The following is a 26,945-nucleotide window of genomic DNA, read 5'->3' as shown; positions in this document are numbered from 1 at the left end:
GCCGGGCACCACGCCAGGTGATTGTGATAAAAGCCCCACTTCATCAGGCACCTACTGTGTGCTTCGGCACAGCGCTAGGCCTTCTAGGGTAACAGTAAATGGGGTGCCAGGAGAGCAGCACTGCCAGGGTAAAAGCAGCAAAAGTCCCATTTACTGGGCACCTACTGTATGCTAGGCACAGCGGAAGAGCTTCACAGGTTGACAACAGAAGCATCTGTGTACCGGGCACCTGGGTTCTATCAGGGGCCCCTGAGGCCACCCCAGGGCTTACTTCAACTAGGACCACCCTCTCGGCCTCACGTGGGAGACAAAATAATGCACATGTCTTGAGCACCTACTGTTTGCCAGTTAGCATGCTGAGGGCTTTAAAGAATAATGCCAGCGCCCGTTAACTGGACACTTGCTGTGCTGCTACCAGCCTCAGGGATTTAGAGATAGTATAGCCCCGATTAGCAACTACTATGTGCCAAGGTCTTTACGGATCGTAGTTCTTCTGGCACCACAGTAAGTCCACCACAGAACAATGGCAAGTCTTACTTACTGAGCACCTACTATGCGCTGGGCATCGTACTAGCCCTCTAATGGTAAACACGGCAGTTCTCATTTACACGGAACCTACTGCAGGCCAGGCAGTGTGGTAAGGACTTTTTTTTTTTAAAACAGGTCCACATAAAAAGGACCTACTATGTGCCAGGCCCGGTGCGAGGGGCCTTACTGAAAAAACAGCAACAGCAACAGAGCCCCACCTACTAAACATTATGTGTTAGGCACCGTGCTAAGGGCCTTGTAGAACATAGTTCTCGCTTTTTTAAGCACCTACTGCGTGCCGAGTGCTGTGCTAAGGGCTTTATATATAAATGGTAATAGTTTTTACTCTCGAGCACCTACTGTTTGTGCATCCAGTTGCCAAAGGCTTTACAGATGACAACCTCACGTTCTGAGCAAAACCTGTGTAGCCAAGACCGTGCTAGGCCCTGTCAGACTCACAATGGCTCCGACCTGAGTGCCTACTATGTGCCTAGAGCCAGGCCAACCTCCTTAAAGAAAGTGCCACTTATCGAGCACTTGCTGTATGACAGCCATTATGTCAAGGGCTTCTCGGAATAATAATCTTAGTCCCCATGTTTGGGGGCACCTACTGTGCACCGGGCACCAGGGAAAGCTTGTTAAAAATGACTAAAAGCTTCCATTCGTTGGGTGCCAATTCTGTGCCAATCTGTGCTCAGATTTAAAAGAGCATTTATGAAACACCTATGGTGTGCCAGGCAGTGTGCTAAGGGCTCTGTTAAATGACATTAAGGCCCCATCTGCTCAGTACCTACTATGAGACTGTATTAAGGCCATCACCAGTAATAAACCTCACAGTCTATGCATCGCCTCTTTTGTACACCCTACGCCCTTTACGCTCAAAATGTGTCCCCCAATTATACCTCACTTAATTCTCAGGACACATAAGTGGCTGGAGCTATCACCCCTCCAGCCTCCTTCCACGTTACAGGTGGGAAAATCAATTTCAAAGTCCACCTGCCTGGTTTTCTATGATCACCAGTTGTGTACCTACTGGCTGCCAGACCCCACCTAAGCTTTTCGTGTATCGCCTCCCACCTCACAGATGAAGAAACTAAGGCCGGAAAAAGCAAGCTGCCTTCCCAAGGGCATGTGGTGAGAGCCAGGTATTTGAACCCAGGCTCCGCTGTTGTGGAGGGGGTGCCTTGATGGAGGATGGGGACTCAGACCTCAGCCTCAGGCAAGTTGACGATGGCTGGAGCCACACTACTTCAACTGCCCGTAGCTCCAGAGTTCTCCTTGTCTGCGGGGAAGCCCAGAGAGGCCACTGGCTTTGCCTTACGTCAAGGTACATACAGCCCTCACCATCATGGCGGCCCCATTTGTGTTTAGAGAGTACTTGTTATGTGCACACCCCAAGGCAGGGGCACCCAGAGATGAATCGGAGGCTCCTGTCCTCAAAGACATCAGGCTACAAGACAGCCCAGAGGCCTCTCCGATGGCTTATTTCAACTAGAATAATCCTCTGGCCTCACTTAAAGTGAAATGCCGGAGTCCCCTCCTCGACACGAGATACTTGGGGCCCTCTCCCCCATTTCTTGACCAGCCACCCCAACCAAAAGTGCCTGGGGGAATCAGGCAGGAGTGGAAAAAAAACAAAACAAAACCAACCAAAGAATGTGCCGGAAGGAATGGATTCACTGAGAAAGGGGGAGGAAAAATAAAATCAAAACCATAATAAAATAAGAAACAACGGTGATGGTGATGATGATGAGAAAAACCATAATAAAAGAAAGAAAGACGCCTTCCAGAAAACTCCCAGTCTGGTTACCTACCTTCCACTCTTCAACTGCTAACTTATAAGACTTTCTTACGAGGGAGGGATTGGCGGAGTGCTGAGCTACAAGGCCAGACCGAGCTCTGGGTGGGTCTCCGGACGCAAGCGGGCCCAAGCCCTGCTCTGGCCCCCAGTGTGGGCACGCTGCAGTTCCGGACTGGCGCCGACGAGGCGGGAAGGTGAGACGGTGTGGGGAGACCCACGGCTGAGTGGTCTGGCCTCCACCTACCCTTGAGTTCAGCCTAAGAAGCCCGCAGTCCCCAGGGGGATATGCCTGGCCCTGAGTCTTGCTGCCAGTTCTCTCGGGCCCCACCCGTCTCGGGGTGAGAAGTGGGGAGTCCCTTCTCTCCCACTCCCTGTCCTGGGCCGCCCCGGAGGTTCGCGTGTGGCTGGGCCAAAGCCGCTTTGTTGACGACCACGGAGGCCGCCTCCTTCACAATCCGGCCCAACCTGCGTGGTATCTTCAGGGGTGGGGGAGACGGTGTGACGGCCCCACGGACAAGCACGGGTGGCAGGGAGCTCCAGATTCCCCATTCCTGACCAGATGTGGCTCCTGGCCATGGGGTGGAGAGTTCTGGGGGCGAAATTTGGGCTCTGGACTCTGTGCAGCCCAGAGCTGCCGGAGCCCAGGCTGGGGGGCACGCAGGGTGGGCCGTGTTTGTGAACCTGCTTGAGACCAGCGCGTACTCACCTTCGCGGCACCTGTGCCAGTCTCTCACGTGGCCGCCCAAGCCACAGGACACCCTCACTGATCGCCTCGCGCACAAACACGCCCAGACGCCTGTGAGCTGCAGAGCTCTCGGCTCGGCACGGGGTGGGGGTGGGTGGGGGGAGTGGGGAGGGCAGGAGGGGGCTGGGGGGGAGGTGGTGGCAGGGCTGCCGTGTCTCCGAGGCCCCTGACCCCAGCGGCTTAGACACCCAGGCCCAAGCTTCCGTCTCTCGCGACTGACCCGTGCCACCCTGTGTGCGCACACCCAGGGGGACGTGAAGGTCTGAACACCGAGGCTGCTTCTGGAACAAGGCCTGGGGTGGTGCGGTGACTGACTGGGGAGGGGAGAGGGGGAAGGGGCCACGGCAGGCTAGGCTGAGCGCAGAAGAGGGGCAGAGGGAGGAGGGGAAGCAGGGAGACGGCGGGATCAGGGCCCTGCCTAGGCCCTGAGCTCAGAGCAGGCAAGGGTGGGGGGGCGGCGGTAGGGGCCACACAGTGGCCCAGAGGCAGCTGCCGGCTGCGGTGTTCTGGCCACAGGGTGACTCGTCTGCGACAGGGAGGCAGGGCGGGCACGGCAAAGACTCCAGGGATGCAAGAGCCTGTCCTGGGGCCTGCCCCCCTCCCCTCCTGCTCCTGCCCCTGGCAATGGGGACCCTGTCTGGGGGGGGCGGGCAAGGCCATCTGGGGAGGCACTGATCTCTATGCACTGTGCTCCCTGGGAACGAGCCTCCCACAGCCCTCCAACTCCTGTGGGTGCACAGCAAGGCCGCCCCGCGAGCCCCAGATTCAGGACGGACCCGGAAGGAGGGAGAAGGTGCAGATGACACCCGTCCCCGCCCTAGGGGGCGAACCTCGTCCCCCCAGGGCTCCAGGCCCAGGGGCCCGCGGGGAAGCGGGGCCTGCGGGAACCCCCAGCGCCGCGGGTGGGCTCGTCCGCCCGGGGCCAGGCGCCCCCCACCCGCTGCGGAGGCTCGGCCGGGTCCGCGAGCGCCGGGGCCCCCCCGCGGGGAAGGGCGGGGTCCACGAGACACCTACTGGACTGCAGTGTGCGCTGCCGCACCACCGAGGTGAAGGCGCCCAGGCCCTGCGAGGAGCGCGCCGCCAGGCGGAAGGCGTACTCCGTGTTGGGCTTGAGGTCGTCCACCACGAACGCCGTGGCCGGGTCGAAGGTCCTCCCCACCTGGGGACGGGTGGGGGTGGGGCGGGGGGGTGACGGAGACCCAGGGAGCCAGGGGGCAGAGACACAGAGATGGTGAGAGACACACACAAGAGAGCAGAATGGACAGAGACAGTGAGGGACCCGGACAGAGATGCAGGGGGGGGGGGGGAGAGGGGGAGAGGGGAGGGGGGGAGAGGGGGGGGGGGGGGGAGAGGGGGAGAGGGGGGAGAGGGGGGAGAGGGGGAGGGAGGAAGCATCCGAGATGATGGGGGGATGCAGGGTGGGGGGGTCGGGGGGGGGTCACAGAGACACCCGGGCACCCGGTCAGCAGGACTCTAGGGCGCGCCTCCCCACCCCCAGCACCCCGCCCCTACAGGCTCCGCCCCCAGCACCCCGCCCCTGCAGGCCCCGCCCCCAGCACCACGCCACACCTCCACAGGCCCCACCCACCACCATGCCCCGCCCCCAGCACCACACCACGCCCCTGCAGGCCCCGCCCCTCCATGTCCCCCAGCACCCCGCCCAGGCCCCGCCCCACCCCTGCAGGCCCCGCCCCTCCTCGTCCCCAGCACCCTGCCCAGCCCCCGCAGGCCCCGCCCCCCAGCACCACGCCCCACCCCTGCAGGCCCCGCCCCTCCATGTCCCCCAGCACCCCGTCCCACCCCTGCAGGCCCCGCCCCTCCTCGTCCCCAGCACCCTGCCCAGCCCCCGCAGGCCCCGCCCCCAGCACCACGCCCCACCCCTGCAGGCCCCGCCCCTCCATGTCCCCCAGCACCCCGCCCAGCCCCCGCAGGCCCCACCCCCAGCACCCCGCCCCGCCTCCACAGGCCCCGCCCACCACCACGCCCCGCCCCTGCAGGCCCCGCCCCCGCAGGCCCCACCCCCAACACCCCGCCACGCCTCCACAGGCCCCGCCCCTCCCCACCCCCACTCCCAGTACCACGCCCCCCCGGCCCCAGTACCTCTCGGCCGTGGTCGCCCTCCCGGAACAGGAGCTCGTACTTGATGATGCTCTCCTGCCGCGAAGGGCTCCAGGAGAGCCCGATGCTCGTCTCGGACTTGGCCTCGGCCCTGAAGTTCATGGGCTGGCCGGGCACTGCGGGGAGGGGACAAGAGGGGAAATGGGGGTGGCCGGGGAGCGGTCCACACCACCTGAGGTGCCCAACCCACTGGGTGGCCCCCGTTCTCCCAGAGAGAGCCCCATGAAGCTCAGCTCTGCCCCGGAGGAAAGGCTGCCAGCTCCCAGACACTCCTCCTGGAACATTCTCCACCCTTCTTATTTCTCTTATCTTCCCCAGGGGGGCCCCCTACCAGCACCCCATTGTCAGGGGCCCACCTCAATTCCCCCGTCCTCTCTGATTTCCCCTAAATCAAATGCCGGAGATTGTAGGGGTGATGTTTCCAACCATGGATTCCTCATCCTCTATGTGCTCTGTGGCAGCAGGGGACCAATCCCTCTGTCCCTTCTCTCGGGCCACAGCTGAGTCTTGGATTTGAGGTTCTGAAGGCTGAGCCCGTCCAGAAACCCACAGAGAGCTGGGGCCCCACATGCCTGAACGGTCCACCCCCACCCTGCCCCTTGACCTGAGCGGCCAGGAGGCCAGCCCGCTGCCTTTGGGCAGATACGCTTTCCCTTTATAATTTCAAAGCAGGTGGCAGCAATCTCCCCGACGAGAAGGGAGAGCAGGGGATCTCAAACTCAGACAGCCGCTGGATCTGTCTGGACGTCCAATCACAGCCCTGCCGGCTTGCCAAATTGAATCTCCCAAGAGAAGACAGAAATGTGGGTTTTCTGGGACAACTTCCTGCTTTGAAACGCTCGCACGAAAATATTTTAAAGCACCACGCAGGATGAATAAACCACTTTGTGGCTTCCAGGCAAGATCAGCCAGCTGTACGCTCCGAGATCCACGACTGCCCCCCCCCCCACTGCCTCCTCCTGTTTCAATGGCCCCGAATCCTGCTGTCCCCACCGAAGCCGCACTTCCCACGGGCATCTCACCTCCCTGCTGCGTCTTGACCTGGATGGGGTCCGAGAGGGGCCCGTCGCCCACGGAGGTGAAGGCCAGCACGCGCACGGTGTATGTCTCGTCCTCCAGCAGGCTGCCCACGGTGGTCAGCAGGCTGTCATCCACGTTGTGCTTCTGCCAGTTGCCCACGGGGTGCTCGGGTTCCATGGTGTAGTAGATGCGGTAGCCCCGGATCAGGCCGTTGGGCTCCACGGGCTCCTCCCACTGGATGATCATGGTGGTGGCGCTGAGCATGCGGGCCTGCACGTTACGTGGGGCGCTAGCTGGGGCCTGCTCGCCTGTGCGGGTGACCACTGACTCACTGGGGGGCCCCTGGCCGATGGAGTTGACAGCGGACACCCAGATCTCATACTCCGAGTTGGGGCTCAGGCCACCGATGCTGTAACGTGTCGTGGTGATGTCTTCTTTGATCTGGTACGGCCCGTCCTGGCTCTTGGATTTGTATTCGATGACGTAGTAGGACACAGGGTCTGGGTTGCCTGAGTCCCACGTGATGGTGATGCTGGTGGCTGTGTTCTCTGTCACCACGGGAGTCCCCGGGGCTTTGGGGAGAGCTGTGGGTGGGAGGCACGGTGACACATCAGGCACGCTGGCTGCAGACCCCAAAGGCTGCAGGACTCTCAGCCATGCAACTGCCCTAATGACCCCCGTCCCATCATCTAGAGCAGGGTTCGGCAAGCTATGGTCTGAAGACCAGCACCTGTTTTTATAAATAAAGTTTTATTGGAACATAATCGTGCCTACGTAGAGCAGATCGCTGCTTCTGCTCTACAGGGGCAGAGCTGGGGGTGGGAGGGTGCTGCAGGAGACTAGGTGGCCCGTATAGCTGAAAATACTGACTTAAAGAAAAAAAAAATGTGTTCTTTAAGAAAAATATTGACTCTTGAAGTTGTTGGTGCCCCTGATCTGTTCCTCTCTCTGTGGTTTACTCTGCTCAGCCACGCCGTCTGCTCACACGTCACACCTGCTGTGCCCCGTACCTGAAATGCTCTATCCCCCCACATGGCCAGCTCCTTCTCATTCCTTAAAGCCTCCACACCACCCTGGCTAGTGGCACCCTAGCCCGGCTCTTAGCAGGGACCTGGGTTTTGTTCACAGCTGTGTCCCCGGCACGTGGATAACCGTGACTTTCTCTCCTACTTGTCCCAAGTCTTCAAGTCACAGAGGCCCCAGAAGAAGTTCAATCCCTCAGCGAAATGACCAACCAACCAGCTAATGCTGACACCTTCTAGGGCCCTAGGACAAGGGCTTGGCAAACTCTGTGGGCAACGGGCCACACGGTTAACTATTTTCAGCTTTGTAGGCCAGGGAGTCTTTGTTGGGACTACTCAGCTCTGCTCCTGGAGCCCTGGAGCCCCAACGCTGCTACAGACAAGGCATGGATGAATGAGTGTGGCTGTGTGCCAATAAAACTTTATTTGTAAGAACAAGTGGAGGGCCAGATGCACCCTGCAGGTGGTAGTTTGCCGGACCCTGTTCTAAAGCTAGAAAAGTCTTTGGGGACACCTTGGAAATCTCACCACAAACTTGAGACGCCAGGAGAATCGTAGTCCCCTGTTCCCGGCCCCATCTCTCTGAGTCTGCACAGGCTGTTTCCTTCCCTTAGAAATGTTCTCCACCTTCTCTGGCCCGTTCTCTGACCTAACTTTCCTGGGAGCTGAGACCTTTGCTCTGGGGGGTCTGAACAGCGCCACATGGTCCCCGTCACCATCCCCATCAGGCTGTATCACAGCTGCCTGGCTACCTGGGTGTCTCTCACGCCGGACTCTCCCTTCAGCAGAACAAGGCCATGTCGCCCTCCACAGGGCCAGGCCCAGGATAACGTGTAACCCATAAATACCTGTTCATAAACCAGTGTCCCCTTCCCAGCCATGACTGACCAAAGCCAGAATGGCAGAGCTTTTCCACCTGTAACCCCCTGACCTGGGCCCGGGGTCAAGAGGTGACCTGCCTTCCTGGGCCCCATGGGCCCCGCTTACATTTCACTGTGATCTGGGCCACGGCCTCGATGACGCCCAGGCTGGACATGGCCACACACGTGTAGTTGGCGGAGTCCTTGACATCTGTGAGTTCCAGCACATTCCGACCCACGGGCATGTCGTCTTCGGGCGTCAGGTCTTCGGCCCCCTGCATCCACTTGACGTATGGCATGGGCGAGCCCACGGCCACGCAGGTAATGTTCACGTTGCCACCTGGCATGATCTCGTGGCTCATGGGCAAGATGGAGAATCGCGGAGCCACGCGGCGGACTGGGGGTGGGCGGCGGCGGGTGGGGTGGGGGGGGAGGGAGGGTGCAGGGTGGGAGTGGGGTGGGGAGACGGGATGCAGAGGGGAAAAGAAAGAAAAGCAGGAAGAAAGAAAGAAAGAAAGAAGGAAGGAAAGAAAGAAAGAAAAAAAGGAAAAAAAAAGTGGAAAACAATTTAAATATAAACAGGGCTGTTTCTTTCCCCCCAAGCTGAAATTTTTTTTTCTTCCAAATGAAAAGAAAACAAAAAAACCAAATTAAAAAATCAAATTTCAACACAAAGAAACCAAAACTTCAAAGGAAGGTACTTCACAAACAATATATAGAGAGATATATCGATATATAATAAAAAGAGACATGAAGCATTATTTCATAGCAACAGGGTTTCAGAGACCAGAGTGGCTGGTCACAGCACAGTTACGAACACAAAAATTTATCAGCTGTTTCTCATCTTTGCTGACAGACGTGGCTTCGGGGAGCAGCCCCTCCGCCGGCTCTCCCAAGTGGGGAGCGTCGGAAGATTCTGGCTGCAGGTGTCGGGGCTGCAGGCTGGGGGGTGGGGGGGCCCCTGGGGGAAGTTGGACCTGGGAGCCGGGAGGTCACAGAGGCCAGCGGCGCCAGGAGGCGGAGGGGGCCGGGACTTCGGCCCCCCAACCCTTGTCCCTGCCGGTGACTCGGGGGCCCTGCCCACTTCCCGGGGAGAGGGGGGCCCTCAGGGAAAAGATGAGAAACTCTAATGAAATTTTTGTGGTTTTTGGGTTTAGAAACCCTTCTAAAAGCTTCTGTCGGGTCTGACAAGTTTCCATTGATAGATGCAGCTCTCAGAATCACAAACAGCATGCAAAATAGGTTGGTTGAGAGAGAGAGAAAGAGAGAGAGAGAGAGAGAGAGAGAGAGAGGCAGAAGGAGGGACAGAGAGAGAGGTAATGCAAGGGAAGAGGCCTGGGTTTCAGGGGCCTTCGGTGCATACTCATGGGTGCCGGAGAAGAGAGAGAGCGAGAGCGAGAGCAAGAGAGTGAGAGCGAAAGAGAGCGAGAGAGAGAGAGCGGAGCCACGGGGGAGAGAGAGCGGGAAGACAGGCCCAGAGAGAGGGAGGCAGAGACAGAGAAGGAGGGAGGAGGGGGCCCACTTCAATGCTGCATATTAACTCTAGCGGATGTGACCCAATGTGACATGTCACATTGTCACATCACAACCCTAGCAGAATCATAAATAGGATATTAATAATTAATAATAATAATAATAATAATAATAAAACGAGGGAATGAGCTGGAACGTTGAGAAAACAGGGACATGTTCTGTGCGTTTCTCAGCGGGGAAGCGGGTGCAGCCTTCTGTTCCAACCTCGCAGACCGTGAAGGCAGCAGGATGCATTTCGGGGGCTCCATTTTCGGAAGCTGGACAGGTTTTGGGCCTGGGGGGGTGCTAATGGGCACCTGAACTTCCAAAAAGCGTGGCTGTGCCACGGGAGGTGTTCAACTGCAGTGGGAGGGACCTGCGTTGACCTGGTAGGTAGAGAGATCCTTCTGAGCCAGAAAGAGGTTGCCCCTGGCTGAGAGCTTGGGGTCTCAAAAGCACCCCCTGCCCGTGCATGGGAGGGTCCTCAGCTTTCGGTGGGCCAGAGTCTTGTCTGCAACTACCGAGATGACAGACCTGGAAGTCGAGGGTCAATGGGGCAACGAAACGCCTTTGGGCACCCTGACCTGCCTCTGACTGCGCACTGCTGGTAGGGGGTGGCCGTCGGGGTTGTGGCTCGCCTTACGGAGGAGGGGGGTCCAGGGGCCAGAGGGCAGCAGCCCGGTTCCCGCTCTTGCAGCCCCGCTCCTAAGCTGGAAATCCCAACCCTTCCTTGCTCCCTGAACCCGCGGAGGGATGGAGGCAGAGAGGAGAGGGCAGCTCCATGGGGGGTGGGAGGCAGGGCAAGGAAGCGGCAGCCCTTCGGAAAAGGAAGCCCCACGAAAAGTCCAGTGTCACGTTGGAGACGGGATGGAAGGAGTGAAAGGTGTCGCTGGAGGGGAGGAGTGGGAGAGGGGGAGACAGAGGGGCCATGCAGACTGGGGGTGAGGGGCGGGGCAGGGCGCTGAGATGGGGGGTGGCTTTCTGGCAGGGCTGGGTGGAGGGTGGGGGGGAGTTGGGGGAGAATGGGATCTGGCCAGCCAGCGGACACGGTCCAGGCCAGCCGCCGGCATCCACAGCGAGGCACGAGTGGGATGCCCGACGCTGCGTTGTCATGGAAACAGAACACGATGGGGGATGAGCGTGGGGGAGCTAATTAATCAAGGAGAGAAAACGGCCTCGACGTCCAAAACAAAACCAGGAGGAACAAATGAAAACACAAAGTGGAAAAAAAAGAAAAATCCACAAAAAAACCCAAACAAAAAAATCCCCTCTGAAACAAAACAGAACACCCAAAAGCAGAAGAAGGAGGAAAAAAAAAATACCAAAAACAAAAGCCAAAAAGAAAAAACAAAAAACCAAAAAGACATGGAATGTGTGGGGCTGAAAATCGGGGTCTGAAAGGGAGGGGGCTGTGACTTCCCCAGGGAGGTACTCCCCCCACCCCCAGCAGAACACAGGGTCTGGCCTCCCTGCCCAGCACCCAAGGGCCCCAGCGGCGGGTTCGAGGTGGCCACAGAGGTGAGAGCCTCACAGAGGAAGAGCCCTCGGGGCAAACCAGCCCAGCCCCACTTCTCAGGGACGCCCTGCCCTGCCCTGCCCCTGGCTGAGGGCTCGTCACAGACACGCTGATCACGCTGGCAGGGCAATTCCTCACGACCTCACAGTCTCACACAAAACCTCTCCAGGCTGAGACGGGAGATCCTTCACTTGCCTCGATTTCTCATCTGTGAAATGGGGGTAACTGGGGCCCTGCTCAGAAGGTATCATGTTGACTGAGGCAGTGCCCAGCATGCAGAAGGTACTCAGCCTGGGCATGGGGCCAGTGACGTCTCCTCCTGGCCTTCCAGGGTGGGCACGCGGGTGCGTGGAGATCAACTCGATTCTCTACCTTATGGGAGTTTGGGATGAATTAAAGAGGAAACAGAATTTCTGTAGAATCCCCATGTCACTTTATTCCTTCCAACTTTGTGTGGCAAGTATCTGTACGGCCCATCTTGTGGATGAAGGAGTAGAGGCCCAGAGAAGCGGTGGGGCCAGAGCTCAAAGCCAGGACTGCCTGGGCTCTACCTCTCAGATAGAGCGAGCCTTCTCTCGCCTTGGCAAGTAGCAAGAATCACGGCCAGGTGTCGCTTCTTGGCACCTGGCTCTTTCAGACCCACGTGTCTTTAGGTTCTGGGGACAGCAGAAAGGGCAAAAGTCCCCATCAACTGTACAATAGCCAGGGACCACCGGTTGAATACTATCCAGCGATCATAACAAATGTCCAGAAGCCACGAGAGTAAGACACCCACACAGAGAGGGATTATCGGAATATCAAAGGGGGTAAGGGGCAGCTTTACGATTTAAAAGTTAAATATGAGCCATGTTTATCTGCGTGTAAGGCTCAACATCTTGCCCCAGAGACCCCGTTCACATCGGAACTTATCTTAAAATATCTCCGCCCACGCTGGGGGAGATTTTGGAAGACACCTCCAACCTTTTTCAGGAGCAGGGACAAGCATATATCTTGAATATGTAAAAGCCCTGCCGCCTAGGGCTGTTGACCAGAAGTCAGTAAGACGTGCAAGGGCGTTTATCAACAATAGTAATTCTCGTGCTCACGATCCCAAGCATGGCCAGCAGCCATCAGTTAAATGGGCTTGCCAATGTGCTGTAAAAGCTGACAGCTGAGAAACTTTGCCTACCTGCTTTCTCATTCACCTCATCTGCTTCTGAGGGTGTGCTGTAGGAAGAGGGCTGGTTTGCCACGAGCTTGGGGGAGGGGATTGTGCCCATTGGCATCAGGTGGGCTCAGAATACCCCCTGGCGGGGGGGTGGGTCTCACGAGGCCTCTGGGCAACCTCCCAGCCAGCAAGGGCGGGCGGCTGACGCTGTGTTCTGCCCAATATGGTGCTGACGCCCACCCACGACATCTTTCCACCCCTGGCTGCAAGCTTGAGGTGCGGGTTAGGAAGTAAGGTGGGCGCAGAGCCCACAGGACGGAGTGGCCCCGCGGGACCCCCGCCCCCAATTACCGACCTGAATGGAGGGTCCAGGCAGGTTATAAGGGGACCACACCAGCCTTGGTCCTCAGCACGCTCCAGCTGGCTCTCGTTTCCAGCTCTTCTCGTCACCGAGTAGCCGGGGGTCCCAGCGGGGGGGACCCGCATGGGTGAGGGGGGTCAGGAGGGTGGGCGGTGGGGGGGGTGGCAGGTTGGGGGGGGTGGGTCGCTTCAAACCCCGATTCACATGGAAAAACAACTCAAAAACCGTCAAAGCAACCGGGAGACGACCCCTCCCCCAGGCAGGAAGAGGCAGAAAGTCAAAAACTAAAAGGGGGGTGGGGTTTGGGGGAGAAAGGGTGGGGAGGGGGTGAGGGGTGAGGGAAAACTCAAAAGTGAGGTGATCTGGTTGGAAGCACTAGGTTAGGGAACAGTGTCAGACATCTCAACGATTCGGCAAGCCGCAGCTCCAAGGGGTGGGGGGGGTGGGGGGAGCGCTGCCTGGCATTTTGGGGTAAGAGGAGCTGCTGGGTGCTCCTCCAGACTCCAAAATGAGGATGCGGGTTGGGAGGGTGGGGAGAGATGCCAACAAGTTCTGCAGCCCCCACGGGCTCACTGAAGCTTAGATTACACCTGTCCTGGGAAGGGAGGGGGGTCCGAGCCTGATCCTCAGCCCCTCCGTTGAACCCCAGCCTGTGGCCCAGGGAGTGGGGGGGGGCACTACCCCACGGCCTGCCTTGGGCATCTTCTTGCTCCTGTCCCCCATCCTGCCTCCTCCCTCCCACTGCCAGCTCCCTCCGCCATCAAGATAGCGTGCAAGGCCTGGAGGGACCTGGCCGGACGCCCCCCCGCCCCCCCACCTCCGGCCCACGGGCTGACCAGCGGCCTTGGCAAGTTGTTAGCATTTTTAGCATTTCTGCTGCACTACAGGTATTGACGTTATTTTACTTTCCACTTTTTTTGGGGGGGGGTGCCCTTTCTCTTGCCCCACCTTTTGTTTTGGTTTTGGTTCTGGCAGAAAACGGGATGACATGTTGCCAATCGAGTGACTTCCTTGCCTCCCTCGCTGCGGCCGCCAGAGACGTGGGGCTCTCCAAACGACAAGGTGTAATCTAATGGTTCCCTCACTCCCCCCACCCCCCAAAACAGAGGAGACAGCGATGCAAAGAGTGTGAGGCAGGCAGCAGGCGAGAGGTTCTAGAGCTCAGTGTTCCTGCAGAACGCCCCCTCCCTGCCGCCCGCCACGCCCAGGGGGAAGCCTGCCTCCCCACCCTGGAGCCCCCTCTCCCCTTGGGATGAGGGTGGGAGGAGGAGGAGGGCTGGGGCCTGTCAGGGTCAGGTCAGGGGCCTTGGGGGCAGGGCAGGGGGAGGCACAGCCAGGCGTGATCAATGGGACCTGGGAAGCTCAGCCACACACCCCAGTGCGAGCCTTTCTAGAACTACGGGAGGGGGATCCCTGGGTGGCGCAGCAGTTTGGCGCCTGCCTTTGGCCCAGGGCGCGATCCTGGAGACCCGGGATCGAATCCCATGTCGGGCTCCCGGTGTATGGAGCCTGCTTCTCCCTCTGCCCGTGTCTCTGCCTCTCTCTCTCTCTCTCTGTGACTATCATAAATAAATAAAAAATAATAATAATAAAATAAAAAAAAAATAGAACTACGGGAGGTTCTGGGGTGCGGGGTTGGGGGGTGAGGTGGGTTCCAGGCCCCATACCTGTATCTACTACTGTTTGGATGGTGGGGGAGGGGGCAGGAAGTAAGGAAATCATCTCGAGGTCCTAGCCACCAATTTTACGTGGCTTGGATGCCAGAAGTTTTAAAAATTAAATAATCTGTCCCATTAAAAAAAAAAAAAAATCCCACACCACAGTTTGATCTGCAAAGGCCCGGGGATGGGTCACAGAGTTCTGGCAACACCTGCGAATCGGGGCGATCTACACCCACCGCTGGCATTGAGCATCGAGTCCTGCGCCTTAGCTCAGGATTCGAGACCTGTCATTAAGGCATCCCAGCCCCATCTGGCCTCCTCCTCCCAAACCCTAAAGATACCCCAAGGCCCCGGGGGACGGAACGCCCTGCCCTCGGTCTCCAGCTCGCTGCCAATTCTCCCCGCAAGCTCTCATGACATCAGCGGGGTGGCACACTATTTAACTAGGTCCTGTGCACCACGGCTCAGGTGACGCTATGGTCACCGGACGAAGCAGTAAAGATGTCACGTGTGGCCACTAAGCAGGACCGTTAGGGCCTTACAGTGTTGAGGAGACGGACTAGAAGATCAACAGCCAGGTAGAGCGTAACCTGATCGTCACCTTCCCACCTCGGCAAAAATCTGAGCCGGGTCCTCCCCAGGGGGAAAGTTCTGGAAGCGCAACTGCCGGCTGTGTTAAACACTGGGCTCGGCTTTGAGTTCAGGCCCTTGGCATCTCAGAGACACATTTCAAGGAGGAGGGGAGGGCACGTCTGAGTATCCCGCCCCCACCCCCGGACCCACCCAGGGTCAGCAGGAGCTGGTGCCGGTGAATTAAAGGGGTTCGGCTAGGAGGTGGGGGGGCAGGGGATCCTCGCTGCCAGCTTTCGGGTCAGGCTGCCCCGGTGGCCCACCTCTTCTCCAGGGCTGGTGATTCTCTGCAAGGGTAGCTTAGCACCCAAGCTGGGCCTTTTTTTTTTTTTTTTCCTTCCCTGTTCTGACTCTGTGGCTACCCAACTCCTTGGGTGGAGTGACAGGGGGCAAGATGAAAGCTGTGGCTCTAGGGAAGCCACTGATCTCACAGGAATTGGGTTGGAACCAGGAGAAAATGAAATCATGGGATGGGTTCAGAAGAGCACCAGCGGAAAAAAAATGAGATCTGAGCAAAGGAATTAGCTTCTGCCCTACAATTCTTTTCAAAGCGGTTTACCATTACCATCCCCATCTTACTCAAACAGCGGAGCTGTGAAGGTACATAATGGGCCAAATGAGGTCCCCAAAGAAGGGAAGTGACTGCTTGAATTCTTTATGTCCCCGTTCTACAACAACCCCACTGGTAGATTTGTGTGCCACAAACTACCCAAGGCACTTGGATATTAATTAGCTCAATGGGATCCCCCCAACTGCCCCATGAGCTAGTGCAGGATGTTCCTTCTTGTTCAGAGGACGTGGGACCCCAAGGGATCAGGCGACTGGCCCAAGGTCACACAGCTGGGGAAGGGGCAGCGGCAGGGTTTGAATCCAGGTTGGCCGGAGCCCAAGACCCTCAGCCACCTCTTAGCTCCAATTCACTGGGACCCAGCTTTGGTGGACGGGCTGGGAGACCCTCTCTCCTATTTTCTGGAGCTCCTCTGAGGGTCAGCCTGACAGCTCTCACGCTGGGTTAATAAGGAGACCAGAGAAATCAATCTCTCATCGCATCTAAAGTCCTCTCGCCAACTTGGCCCTGGACCTCACAGTATGTGGGTGATTAGGGACGGAAGGGGAGGGACAAGGGGGGAAAAACAGCAGCCCCAACAGGCTGACCTCTTCTCTCAACTACCACAAACGTTGGGTTGTCCGTCAGCTGGGGGCCTGGGTCGGGGTGGGGGAATGCGGGCAGCTAGAAATCGAAATGAATTTTTTTATTTGGGGCTGGAGCAGTATCCTCAAGGGCTTGCTTTATTTCTTCAGGGAAGAAGATGGGAGTGTGCACCTCAGAATCTCCGAAGGTTTGCAGGAGTGAGAGAGACACTTGAAGGCGGGAGTGGGGGTGGGGTGGGGAAGACAGAGAGAGAGAGAGAGACAGACAGAGAGAGAAAGAGAAAGAGAGAGACGGAGAGGGAGAGGCAGGCAGTGGGAAAGTCGGGGAGGCAGAGAGAGAGGGGGGAGAGGCTACGTCCAGAGTTCCCCTGGGTTTTCTCCAGAATTCCACAGTTCTGATGCTCAGGTACTCAGAAAGTGACCGTGCTGGGTTGTTGGACAAGATGCCTGTGACTGGGCCCAGAGCCCGTGAAGGGGTGGAGGAAGCGGCCAACGCCGCCTGGGAGGCGCAGGCGTAGCACTAAGGGGCAGGATAACTGCCTGCGTATCTCTTCCTAAGCGGGTCATGCTACATTTTTTTTCTTTCTTTCTTTTTTTTTTTTCCATGCTACATTTTCTGACAGACGGTTCCGTATTTGTGCCCAGCCAGGATGCCACAGTCATCAGGCCAGCCTCCGTCCTGAGCGCGGCCTGTGTGCCGAGCATGCGTCATTTGGGGAGGACGGTCCAATTTGAAGGCAACCACTTTCCATATTTGGACTGCGGCTACGTTGATCAAGAACTCAAAATGCCCGTTTAGCTGTGCTTCAAATGCCTGTTTTCTGGGTTGTCTGGGAAGAGTGGGAGGTGGTCTCGTGCTGAGGCAGAAAGATGGGGACAGGCCTGCTTAAGCCCCCTTCCAACACGGCTGCGCTGCGGGGCTGGGGCGCCAGCTCTGGGTAAAGAGGGGGCTGGCCAAGGCGAGGCCAGGCCAACTGGGCTGCTCTCCCCACGCACCCCACCGTCCATCTAGGTCACCTCCCTTGTGCCCTCGAGCCCGGGCGGTCACTTTCTGCCCCGGCATCCCAGCTGTGGGACCCCTACCGCCCTCCCGGATGGTAGCTGGGACAGGAACACTGGCTTTTAAGTCACAATGCGTTTGGAGAACAACCACAGAACAGCTCAGCCCAAGAAACCAAAACCAAATAGCACAGGAACACAAGACAGAACCAAAGACGAAACGCTTTGGGGGTAGAAGGGGACCGGGTGAACGGGGATGGGAGGGGGAAAAAAAAACGAACTGATCGGTTTTTTCCCCCCCAAAACAAAACAAAACCAAAATAATAGTAATAATAACTAAATAAAAGAAAGAAATACGAAGAAAACCAAAGGAGAAAAACAGAACAGGAGACGAGAAACACTCCAACAGAAGGCGCTGGGAATTCACCAAACCAAACCGACAAGAGTGGCATGCAGAGAAATTTTTACATTCTCCCGGCATGCATCAGGCCCAAGTTACCATGACGACGAGGAGTGCAAAAAACTTAGCAACAACATTACCAACGGATGCATAGAGGCGACCACAATGCAAGCATCGCATGTGTGCGGCCGGCCCTAGGCCGGGCTGGGCGCGGCTGAAATTTTCGTGTCTTTCTGGGTTTTTGCTCTCGCTTGGCGGTTTTTTGTTTTGTTTTGTTCGCTTTGTGCTTACTATTCATATTCCGTCATTCATTTATTTATTTTTTAGTTCTTTTGCTATCATTTTCCGTGTGCGTGTCTGCGTGTGTGCGCGTGTGCGTGTCTGTGTGCGTTTCGTGTGTGTGTGTGTCACTTTCAGAATGTAAAAATGTGGGTAAAGAAAGTAAAAAAGAAAAAAACACACCAACCTTCTCGAAGCTCTGAGGGATGTAAAGGGGGTTTGATGCAGAACACAATGACATGGGGAAAAGAGAAAAAATAGGGGAGATACAGAGAGTAAAAAGAGGACTTCCCAAGGCTAAAAGCTGCAATAGTTTGTTGTTTTTTTCTCTTTAAACCAAAAAAAAAAATTAAAATTAAAAAATAAAAAAGAACAGCAATGACCTTTTTTTTTTTCCTTTTCTTGACATATTACATTTGTCTTCCACGATTCTTTTTTTTTTTTTAATTCATTTCTGGAGCGTCTGAGACCCAGGCAAAGATTGGGAGGCTGGACCCCCCAAAAGATCAGAGGCTCATGCTGGGGACCCCACCTCCAGGGGGCTGAGGACACAGGGGTCCCCCTCCCTCGTCGCACCCTTGCTAGAGGCCTCCCCCCCACCCCGTCATCCCATGCCTGCTGTTCGTCCACGCTCTCCTCGAACCCTGCCAGACTTACAAACCCCCATCCCAGGTGTTTGCAGAGAAATAAGCAGGTTAGACGAAGACCAGTCAGCTGGAGTCACGGACGCGCTATAACTCACCAGAGGTGCCGTGGCAGCGGATCGGTGTGTGCCCCCTGCCCACCCTCGCGCCCACGGCCCCGTTCCCTCCCGCCACGCGGCCTCCTCCTCAGAGACAGCCCCAGTGGGGCTGTGCTTGGTGGGGACCAAGCGGGGAGGGTCTGTGGGGGGGAGGGAGGAGCTGCCCAGCCTCCCAGCTGGGGAATGGCAGGGATCCGGTGCCTCAAGTGGGAGAAACTGAGGCCCAGGGAGGTGTGGGTGAGGTCAAGTACACGGAGCCAATCAGGGCAGCCCTGGGGCTCGAAGGGGGCCCTGTTTCCTGGCAGCAGGAGCTGTTTCTACCACGAATCTGATCAGAAACAGCTATTGGGAGGCGGGGAGGGGAGCAGAGCAAATGGTGGAGGAGGAGGCGGATTAAAATTTCTGAAAGAACCGAAGAGAACCAACACAGCGGGGAGAGGGGTCGACGCAGGCCTCTGGGGACCCGGGGAGCCCCCCGGTGCCTCTGAGGGACACCAAGGGACCCAGAAGGAAGTCAGTGTAGACGCTTCCCAGGGCCTCCTTGGGGACGGGGTGGGGGGTGGGGGGTGCTGGGGCCAGGACCCGGGCTTCGGGCCTGACGAGAGCGACAAGCCTCGCCGGCGTGCCGTGCCTGCCGCAGCCTGACGGGGTGCCAAGCCCCAGGCGTAGACGCCTGCTGTGGCCCCGGCCTCGCTTGGGCCGAAACGAGTCCTTTCCTGAGGGCAACGAGGAGGAAAAATAGAGCACCGGGCTCCGGGACAGCCGAAGGTGCGGGGGGCCGGCGGCGGGGGGCGGCCTCAGGGACCCCTCCCCAGCTCTCAGACTGAGGGCGCTGGGGGGGGGTGAAGCGGGGAGCTACGAGAGGCCACGGAGTCTGGAGAAGCAAAGCAAGCACACAGCGGAGGGAAGGCACGGCACGACACACCACAGAAGCCGACTCAGATGGGCGGGCGGGCGGGCGGGGCAGAGGCCTGCAGGCTCCCCCAGCCCTGTGGGCCCAAGGCTGACCCCCTGGCCCTGCCCCGTTCCCTCCTGCCTCCCCACCAAGTCCTGCAGCCCGTGGGGTGTCTGTCACAGGCACGGGGGCGGGGTGGTGTAAACAGCCCCCGTTTTAGAGAGGTAAACTGAGGTCCGGAGAGGGATGCCGCCCTCACCCAAGGTCCTGCTGCGACCAGGGGGTGGGTGGGGGGGCCCTCCCGCTCGGGTCTGCAGGGAACAGGGGAGCCCGGAGGCTGTGAGCCCAAGGAGGGAGGGGGAACAGGAGAGGACGGGTCCCTGCCTTCGACCTGGATACGGCGTTCCCTACCTCGCACGTAGAGGTTGGCGGGTGAGGAATAGCGCACGCCGGCACTGTTGGTAGCCACGCACTCGTATTTGCCTTGGTCGGTCTCCTCGCTGCTCTCGATCTGCAGGGCCCCTGTGGGAAGAGGGGAGAAAGCCTGGCCAGTCAGGGAGGGCCTGGGCACGGGCTGGGCGGGCTGTCCCAGAGCCCGGTTGCACCCGTCTCTCGTTCTCTCTGGGCCAGAGAGGCAGACGGAAGAGATGAGTTAGGCTGCAAGCCCTAGCCGGGCTGGGGGCCTCCCTGGCTCATCCCCCCCCCACTCCAAGCCTAGCCCAACACCGGCCTAAATGCGCTGCGTTCCCCCCCGAAATGCTCCATCCTCACTGTGACCGGTGGACACACGGCTGGTGCGTCAGAAAGGACTGCCAAGTTTACCAACGAGGTATGTGCCACGGAGGTGTGTTTGCAAAAGCACTGAGCGAGGCTCTCCGGGCGACAGGGGGGACGCTGAGTTGGCATTCGCTACCCACAGCAGTCATCTCAAAGACCCTGGGGCCTAAGGGGCGACCACAGGAAATAGCACAGGTTCACCAAGCTGCTGGTTGCTTTGCTGGTTCCAACCACTGCCCATGTGTAAATGAACGGGGGTCTGGGATCCTCGAAGTGTGTTTGAGATGACAGGTCTCAAAGCCTGCAGTGCCCATGAATGGAGAGACGAGGTTGTCTAACTGAAATTTTAGGACCGGGAAACCTCTCACGTGAGCTAAGATAAAAGACGTTGAGACCGAAAAACATCAAGTATGTCTGAAATCAAAAAACCTGGATTGGGACGCCTGGGTGGCTCAGTGGTTGGGCGCCTGCCTTTGGCCCAGGGCATGATCGCGGACCAGGATCCCGCATCAGGACCCCCGCAGGGAGCCTGCTTCTCCCTCTGCCTGTGTCTCTGCCTCTCTCTCTGTGTGTCGCTCATGAATAAATAAAATCTTAAAAAAAAAAAAACAAAAAAAAAAACCTGGATTAAAGCCCCCGTATTGTACCTGACACCAATTGAAGAGGAGCTTGGCTTTCCCCATGGACTCCCCTGAACGTGATCTAAGCGGGTCTGAATTCGCCCACAAGTCTTAAAATCCACAGGCCTGGATTCAGGATCCTGGCGCTGACAAGGAAGCAAATGAACTTCCTCAAGTGTGTTTGCAATTACAGTCCTAGACCCAGATCCACCGTACTCGTGGGTTAACAGGGAAACCTTCCGAGTGTCTGAAATCAGACGTCCGAATGAAAACCTCGGATCCCGCACATAAAACTGAGGTTGAAATGCCACAAACGTGTTTGAAAATCACAAGCCAGAAAAAAAAAAAAAAAAGAATCTGTTGGCCGTGAGTGACTAAAAGCTTAAAGGGGCCAATTTTTCTCAAGGATACTTAAAATCGCAGGCCCAAGTCGAAGGTTTTAATGCCCACGACTCTACGAAAAGAGGGTCGATTTCCCGTCTGTGTTTGAAATCGCAGGCCCCGGTCAAATACGTTACTTGCCACGAACATGTAAAAATGAATGAGCCTTCTCGAGAACATACGGAAGGACAAGCCTTGATCAAACACCGCCGTGCCCACGAGTAAACGAGGACGAGGCTAACACTCCCTCGAGGATCTCTGAAGCCACGAGTCTGGAACGAGCCCTCATTTTCGCAAGTGAGCGAAGCTGCGCGAACATCTTTGAGGAAGTTTGAAATCACAGACCTCAATAAGACACTCCAACGCCCGCGAGTAAATAAAAGATGAGGCAAATGTTTCCACGAGTATGTTTGAAATCGAAGGCCTGGATCAAAAGTCTTCGTTCTCATAACTAAATTAGTACGAATGTCTGAATCACAGGCCTGGCCGCACATGCGTGGGGACCACGAGTGAAGGGAAGACGAGTGACTATCTCCACGTGTGTCTGAATCACAGGTATCAGAGTTCCTGGCACCAGGAGGCCACAAAAATCCAGCCCAAGCTCCCAAGGAGACGCCTCTACCCAGCTCTTCGTGGCTGTCCCATGGAAATGACAGGGACCCCAAAGGAGGACCCCCGATTAGATTCTTTGGGGGCTACAGAGGCAGGCTGCCCCCCATACCCCACTTCTTACTTTCCCCCTGATCTCCAGGGCTCTGAACAGCGGGCGGGCAGGCACTACTGCGGAGGCCCAGAGAGGGCAGGGAGCCTGCCCTAGGTTGCACAGCATTTTGTGGCAAAGCCAGGACTAGCCACTGACTCCCACCCAGGCCTATTCTAGTCTATTCCAGTCAGCACTGGGTTGGAGGTGGGGGTTGGCCTTTGAGACTGCAGATCTCTCTGCTCCCTTGGGCTGGACCCCCAGAACCAAAGGAGCAGTAGAGCCAGAGGGCCCCCTCTGTGTGCCCATTTCAGAGATGGAAAGACTGAGGCCGGAGAAAGACAAGGCCCATGTACAGAGCTACGATCAGAAGCCTGGCTCCCAGAGCAGTGGGGGGACGTGGGAGGCACTGCCCCCTCCTGCGGGGACGGCCCCTGCCCTGCGGCCAGGTCCTGAGTGAGGGGCGATCGAGGCCACACTCGGCCCCCCAGCCACACACAGCGACACAGACAGAGACTGGACAGACACTGGGCAGGGTGGCAATGGGGAAATATGTGGAAGAGGCCTGGGCATAAGCCCCCCGTGGAGCCTGGGGGCCGAGTGGGCAGTGGGGGGGGGGGGGAGAGAGAGAGAGAGAGAGAGTGTGAGTGGGTGGGTGAGGAAAGAGCCTCTTACCTCGGATCGGAGTGCTTTCTGTAAGGGAAGCAGAGAGAGTCAGGTGAATTTGAGAAGGCAGTCCTGGGGGGCCGGGGGGCCCCAGGGAGGCCAGGCTGGGCCACAAGCCAGGCCCGTCCACTCTGCCCCCAGGGGGTTGGGGGACGGAGCCAGCCCTGAGCCTAGGGGACCCTGCAAGTGCAGAGCAGGATCTGAGGGCTGGGCAGTCAGGAAGGCTTCCCACAGGAGGCGGCCGTCTCCTGGAGAAGGAGGGACTGCGTCTAGGAGCCCCTCTAGACTGGTCTCAGTGGGGTCACTATGGCCCCGGGGAGGATTACGGCCGGCCCTGGCGGCTGCCTTCCCTGTGGGCCAAGGGAGGGAGGTCACGGACCTCCCTTCCTTCTTTCCTTCTTGGAAGGGATGGGAGTGAGGAGGGGCTCAGGGTCTTGTTAGAGATGGGGGTGGGAGGAGGGTTAGTGCCCCAGGGCTGGGCATTAATAAAGCAAAGGGGAGGCGTCACAGACAGGCCAGTAAGGGGGACAGGGAGGAGCAGTGAAAGGGGACCAGGGCAGGGGGAGGGGGCCCGCCGCCGCCCCCCGTAATGTCCAAAAGGAAAAGAGGAAAGGGCGACCTTGGGGGGGGGGGGCAGGGCAACTCGGGACACACACAAACAGGCGGTCCCGGGCGCTTTACCCCACCCTCGCTCATCTTCCTGGGATAGGTGCAGTCTCCTCTCTCTGCCAACGGACTGCAGACTCCCCCGGGAGACGCCAAGAACAAGGGGACCCCGAGGCCAGGGCAGAGGCGTCCCCGGGAGAGAGAGAACATAGCTCCTTCCACGTGGCATGGGCAAACCGGTGGCCAAGCCAAAGCCCCGAGGGGCCAGCGAAGTCCTACACCAGGCGTTGGGTGGGAGTAAGCAGGTGGGTGGGCTCAGAACCCAGCTCTGCAGCCTCCCAGGCCTGTGTCTTATTTATTTCTTACAGAATCTTCAACCCGATGAGGCCCCTTTCTCCTCTTTACGTGGGGTGGGGGAAGAATAGGAAGTTGCAATGAGGACCAGAACCCAGGTGAGTGGGATTCCAGAAGCCAAAGAACGGGACCTCCCAAGATGGCCAAGCAGCCCGTGGCCACTATACCGGGAGGAGAGGATAAACCTCTTGGGTGTGAAAGGTGGTTCTACGGCTTACTCTGAGAAAGAGGAGAAAGAACTTCATGGGCCAATATCAGTCATTCTCACTTTAGTAAGAATCAGTCCCAGCAGCTGGTTTCAGGGGATTCAGACCAGATGCTGTTAAAGAGGAGCCCTGAGACCCAGCTCCCAAACTTCCGTAAGTCCCTCATTTTCCAACAGCATCAAGGCCAGGAACCCCACGAGCTCTAGGATTGCGCTAATTTCCCCTTAGCACCCCAGTTCCCCACTCTGGGGTCCGACTGGCCCCCTCTGCGGCCTTGTGTGTTTTCCTCTTTTCCTTTTGGACTCCTCTCTCTGCAGCCCCCTGGTGCCTGACGGGGAGGGCTGGGCGGCTGGTGGGGGAGGGGGTCGTTAGTAAACATGCCACTTGGAGTGTGGGTCACTGTTACTGTCACAGTGGCTGTTAGTCTGGGGGGAGGGGGCGGGGGGTGGGGTGGGGAGGGGAACCAAGAGGGGACGTTAGTTGTTGACGTGGTGAAGAAACGAGACTTACCAAAGGTCTCTGAACGTTTACAACAGGGGGACAAGAAAAGAGAACAGGATCATTAATGGGCGTGAGGCAGAAACCCGTATCCTCTCGGGGGCGGGAGGGGAGGGGAGGCCAGAATAATCATTAGGTTTATTAGGATCAAGGAAGCAGCGAGCACCTGGTCCGTGCCCTGGCGAGGGGGGGGGGGGGAACCTGGTGACCCGGAGACCCAGATGAAAGACCCTGCTCTGGGGACACAGGTGACACTGGCCCAGGCAATGGGGCCCGGGCTCCATGCTCATCATGGGCTCACTCCCTCGGGGCTGCGATGGCAGAGGCCAGCAGGGAAGCAGCTGGATCCCGGGGCTGTTGTCGCTCCCAAGTGGGACCCCCACCCAGAGTGGCAGGTGCCTGGAGACAGGAGCGGGGGGGCGGGAGGGGGAAAGGCCGTGTCTCTCCCCAAGGGAGACATTTCTGGGCTTAGCATCTGCCCCTTCTCACAGCTTGGGTCGTCGCTGGGGAGGAGTGGGGTGCAGAGGATGGGCAGACGGACCCCCCGCCCCCGGAGGATGAGACCGGGCAGTGTGCGTGGGGGTGTTAAGAACAACCGGGAAGCCTTTAGGCGGGGGTGGCTCCAGGCGGGGTCCTCAGAGGAAGGGGGAGAGAGTGCTAAGTGGAGGGGCGCCCGGGAGGGACACACGTGGAGGAGGGAGGAGGCAGGAGGCGAACCCCCAGTGTGCGGCTGGCAGGCCCACACCCCCGGGGAGCAGGTGAGGCCGGCACAGGGAGGCCAGACACGCACACGCAGACTTGTCATGAAGCAGCAGGAGGGACAACCGACACGACACACACACACACACACACACACACACACAGGCCCCCAGACGGACGGACTCACAGATGGGGCACGTGGGCACTAGGCCGAGACACGGCCGTGGAACCGCCCATCCCGAGGCGGCCGAGGCCTTGACAAGCAGCCGGACGGCCCGTCTGGACCCCGTTATATCCTCGCGGGACGTGCCTACGGCCTCAGCAGGGGACACCCTCTCCCTCCACCACCTTCCAAGCCGCCCCACTATCCATCCTGTCTGTGCCCCGTGACACCCTCAGTGGGGAGGCCCTGCAGACGGCCACCCTCACCACTCTCTCCCTGGCTCCCCTGCACCTCTGCGTGAGCCGCACTGTGTCCTTGCTGCGAGGGCCGTGCGGGCACCCGCCACCTCTGTGGCTTTCCCTCACCTGCAACTGTCTGCGCCTCGACAGGACTGCAGGGCTTGGGGACTGGGGACACTCTGCCCCTGCCGGTCTCCCCAGCTCCCCATCACTGTGCACAGCGGGGTGCATCGTTACAACCCCCCTCGGGTGCAGACAAGCTCTCCCCCTACCATCCGCCCTAGCTCCCTGCTACCCCTGCCTGGGGATGCCCCATGGTACCCCCGCCGGCTCAGCTCTGAGGACACTCCCCACACCAACGCCGCCCACGGCTGCACGTCCCCTCCGCCGTTCCGCCTCCCACTAGCTGGCAGGGCTTGGGCCCTGGAGACGCCGCCCTCCGTGGCTCCCGCACCCTCCCGGCCACCGCTGCTCACCTGACCGCAGCTGCTTTATGCGCCCGTTGCTGGCACTGGGGTCCACAGGCAAGAAGTCCTTGAACCAGGTGATCTCGGGGTCGGGGTTGCCGCTGGCAGCACAGAGCATGGTAGCCGTCCGCGTCCGCTCCACCACTTTCAGCTGGGGGCCCATGTCAATGTTGGGGAAGCCGGGGGGCAGCTGGTCCTCTGAGGGGGACATAGGGGAAGAACACAGGGCGGGGGCCGGGTCACCACATGGCCAGCCCTCCAGAGTAGTTTCCCGCCTGCCACATGGGGCGGGGGGGTGGGGGGGCGTGGATCATTCCCACTCAAGGGCGAGCTGGGGGGGGGGGCATCAGGCCCAGCTGGTGCTTCTCACCATGGGCCACTCTGCCACCAAGGGGACAAGTGGAGAAGTCTGGAGCACATTCTGGGTGTCGCACCTGGGCTGGGGACCAGGGAGGTTGCTCATATCCCATAACGTCCAGGATGCCTCCTCTGCGGCGCCCCCCCCAAGTCAGCAGTGCCCAGCGGGGGAGACCCTGGGGGTCTCTGACAACACCCAGGGGCAGTTTTAAAAACAAACTCGGGCACCTCGGTGGCTCAGTGGATTAAAAGAACGACTCTTGATCTCGGCTAAGGTCCTGATCCTGTGCCCCGTGTGGGGCTCCACACCCAGCGGGGAGTCTACTGGGGAGTCCCTCTCTCCCCCTGCCCTCGTTCTAGAACATAAGCTGAAGCCCACTACCCCCTGGCTGCATGCCCTTCCACTCTGGCCCCCACTGTCCTCTGGAGGGACCCAGGATCCTTGCCCACCACCAACCCGCCGGCCTCGGCAGCCCCATATTGAGCCACCTTCATGCTCTCCCCATCCAGCCACAGAAACCTCCTTGTTCCTCACAGATGTCAAGCTCCCTCTGCGTCCCCCCCGCCCCGAGTTCACATGCCGAAGTCCTCAGAACGTGATTCTCGGAAGGTCGGGCCTTTAAGGGGGTGACTACATTAACATGAGGTCGCTGGGGTGAGTCCTGATCCAACCTGACCGGTGTCCTTAGGAGGAGGAGGGATGAGGACACAGACACGCAGAGGGCTGACCACGTGAGGACACGGGGAGAAGACGGCCGTTGGCACGCCTGGGAGACAGGCCCCGGGAGGAACCAGCCCTGCCCACACACCAATCTCAGACTCCC

General features: G+C 58.6%; 1 protein-coding gene across 1 annotated transcript in view; it reads right to left on the bottom strand.

Annotated features, from left to right (window-relative positions):
- The window catches only part of PTPRS (protein tyrosine phosphatase receptor type S), a 95,386-nt gene that overhangs the window by 21,547 nt on the left and 46,894 nt on the right, over positions 1-26,945 (bottom strand). The window contains exons 5-13 of the mRNA XM_072721701.1: positions 25,774-25,962; positions 24,209-24,217; positions 22,542-22,559; positions 19,800-19,910; positions 17,939-17,950; positions 8,222-8,491; positions 6,215-6,796; positions 5,175-5,308; positions 4,089-4,233 (exon numbers count right to left, since the gene is read on the bottom strand). Of these exons, the coding sequence (XP_072577802.1) occupies positions 4,089-4,233; positions 5,175-5,308; positions 6,215-6,796; positions 8,222-8,491; positions 17,939-17,950; positions 19,800-19,910; positions 22,542-22,559; positions 24,209-24,217; positions 25,774-25,962 (1,470 nt within the window). The remainder of the gene's footprint in view (positions 1-4,088; positions 4,234-5,174; positions 5,309-6,214; positions 6,797-8,221; positions 8,492-17,938; positions 17,951-19,799; positions 19,911-22,541; positions 22,560-24,208; positions 24,218-25,773; positions 25,963-26,945) is intronic.

This window comes from Vulpes vulpes, chromosome 9, assembly GCF_048418805.1.
Source record: "Vulpes vulpes isolate BD-2025 chromosome 9, VulVul3, whole genome shotgun sequence".
Lineage (NCBI taxonomy): Eukaryota > Metazoa > Chordata > Mammalia > Carnivora > Canidae > Vulpes > Vulpes vulpes.
This window is presented reverse-complemented; position numbering and strand designations above follow the sequence as displayed.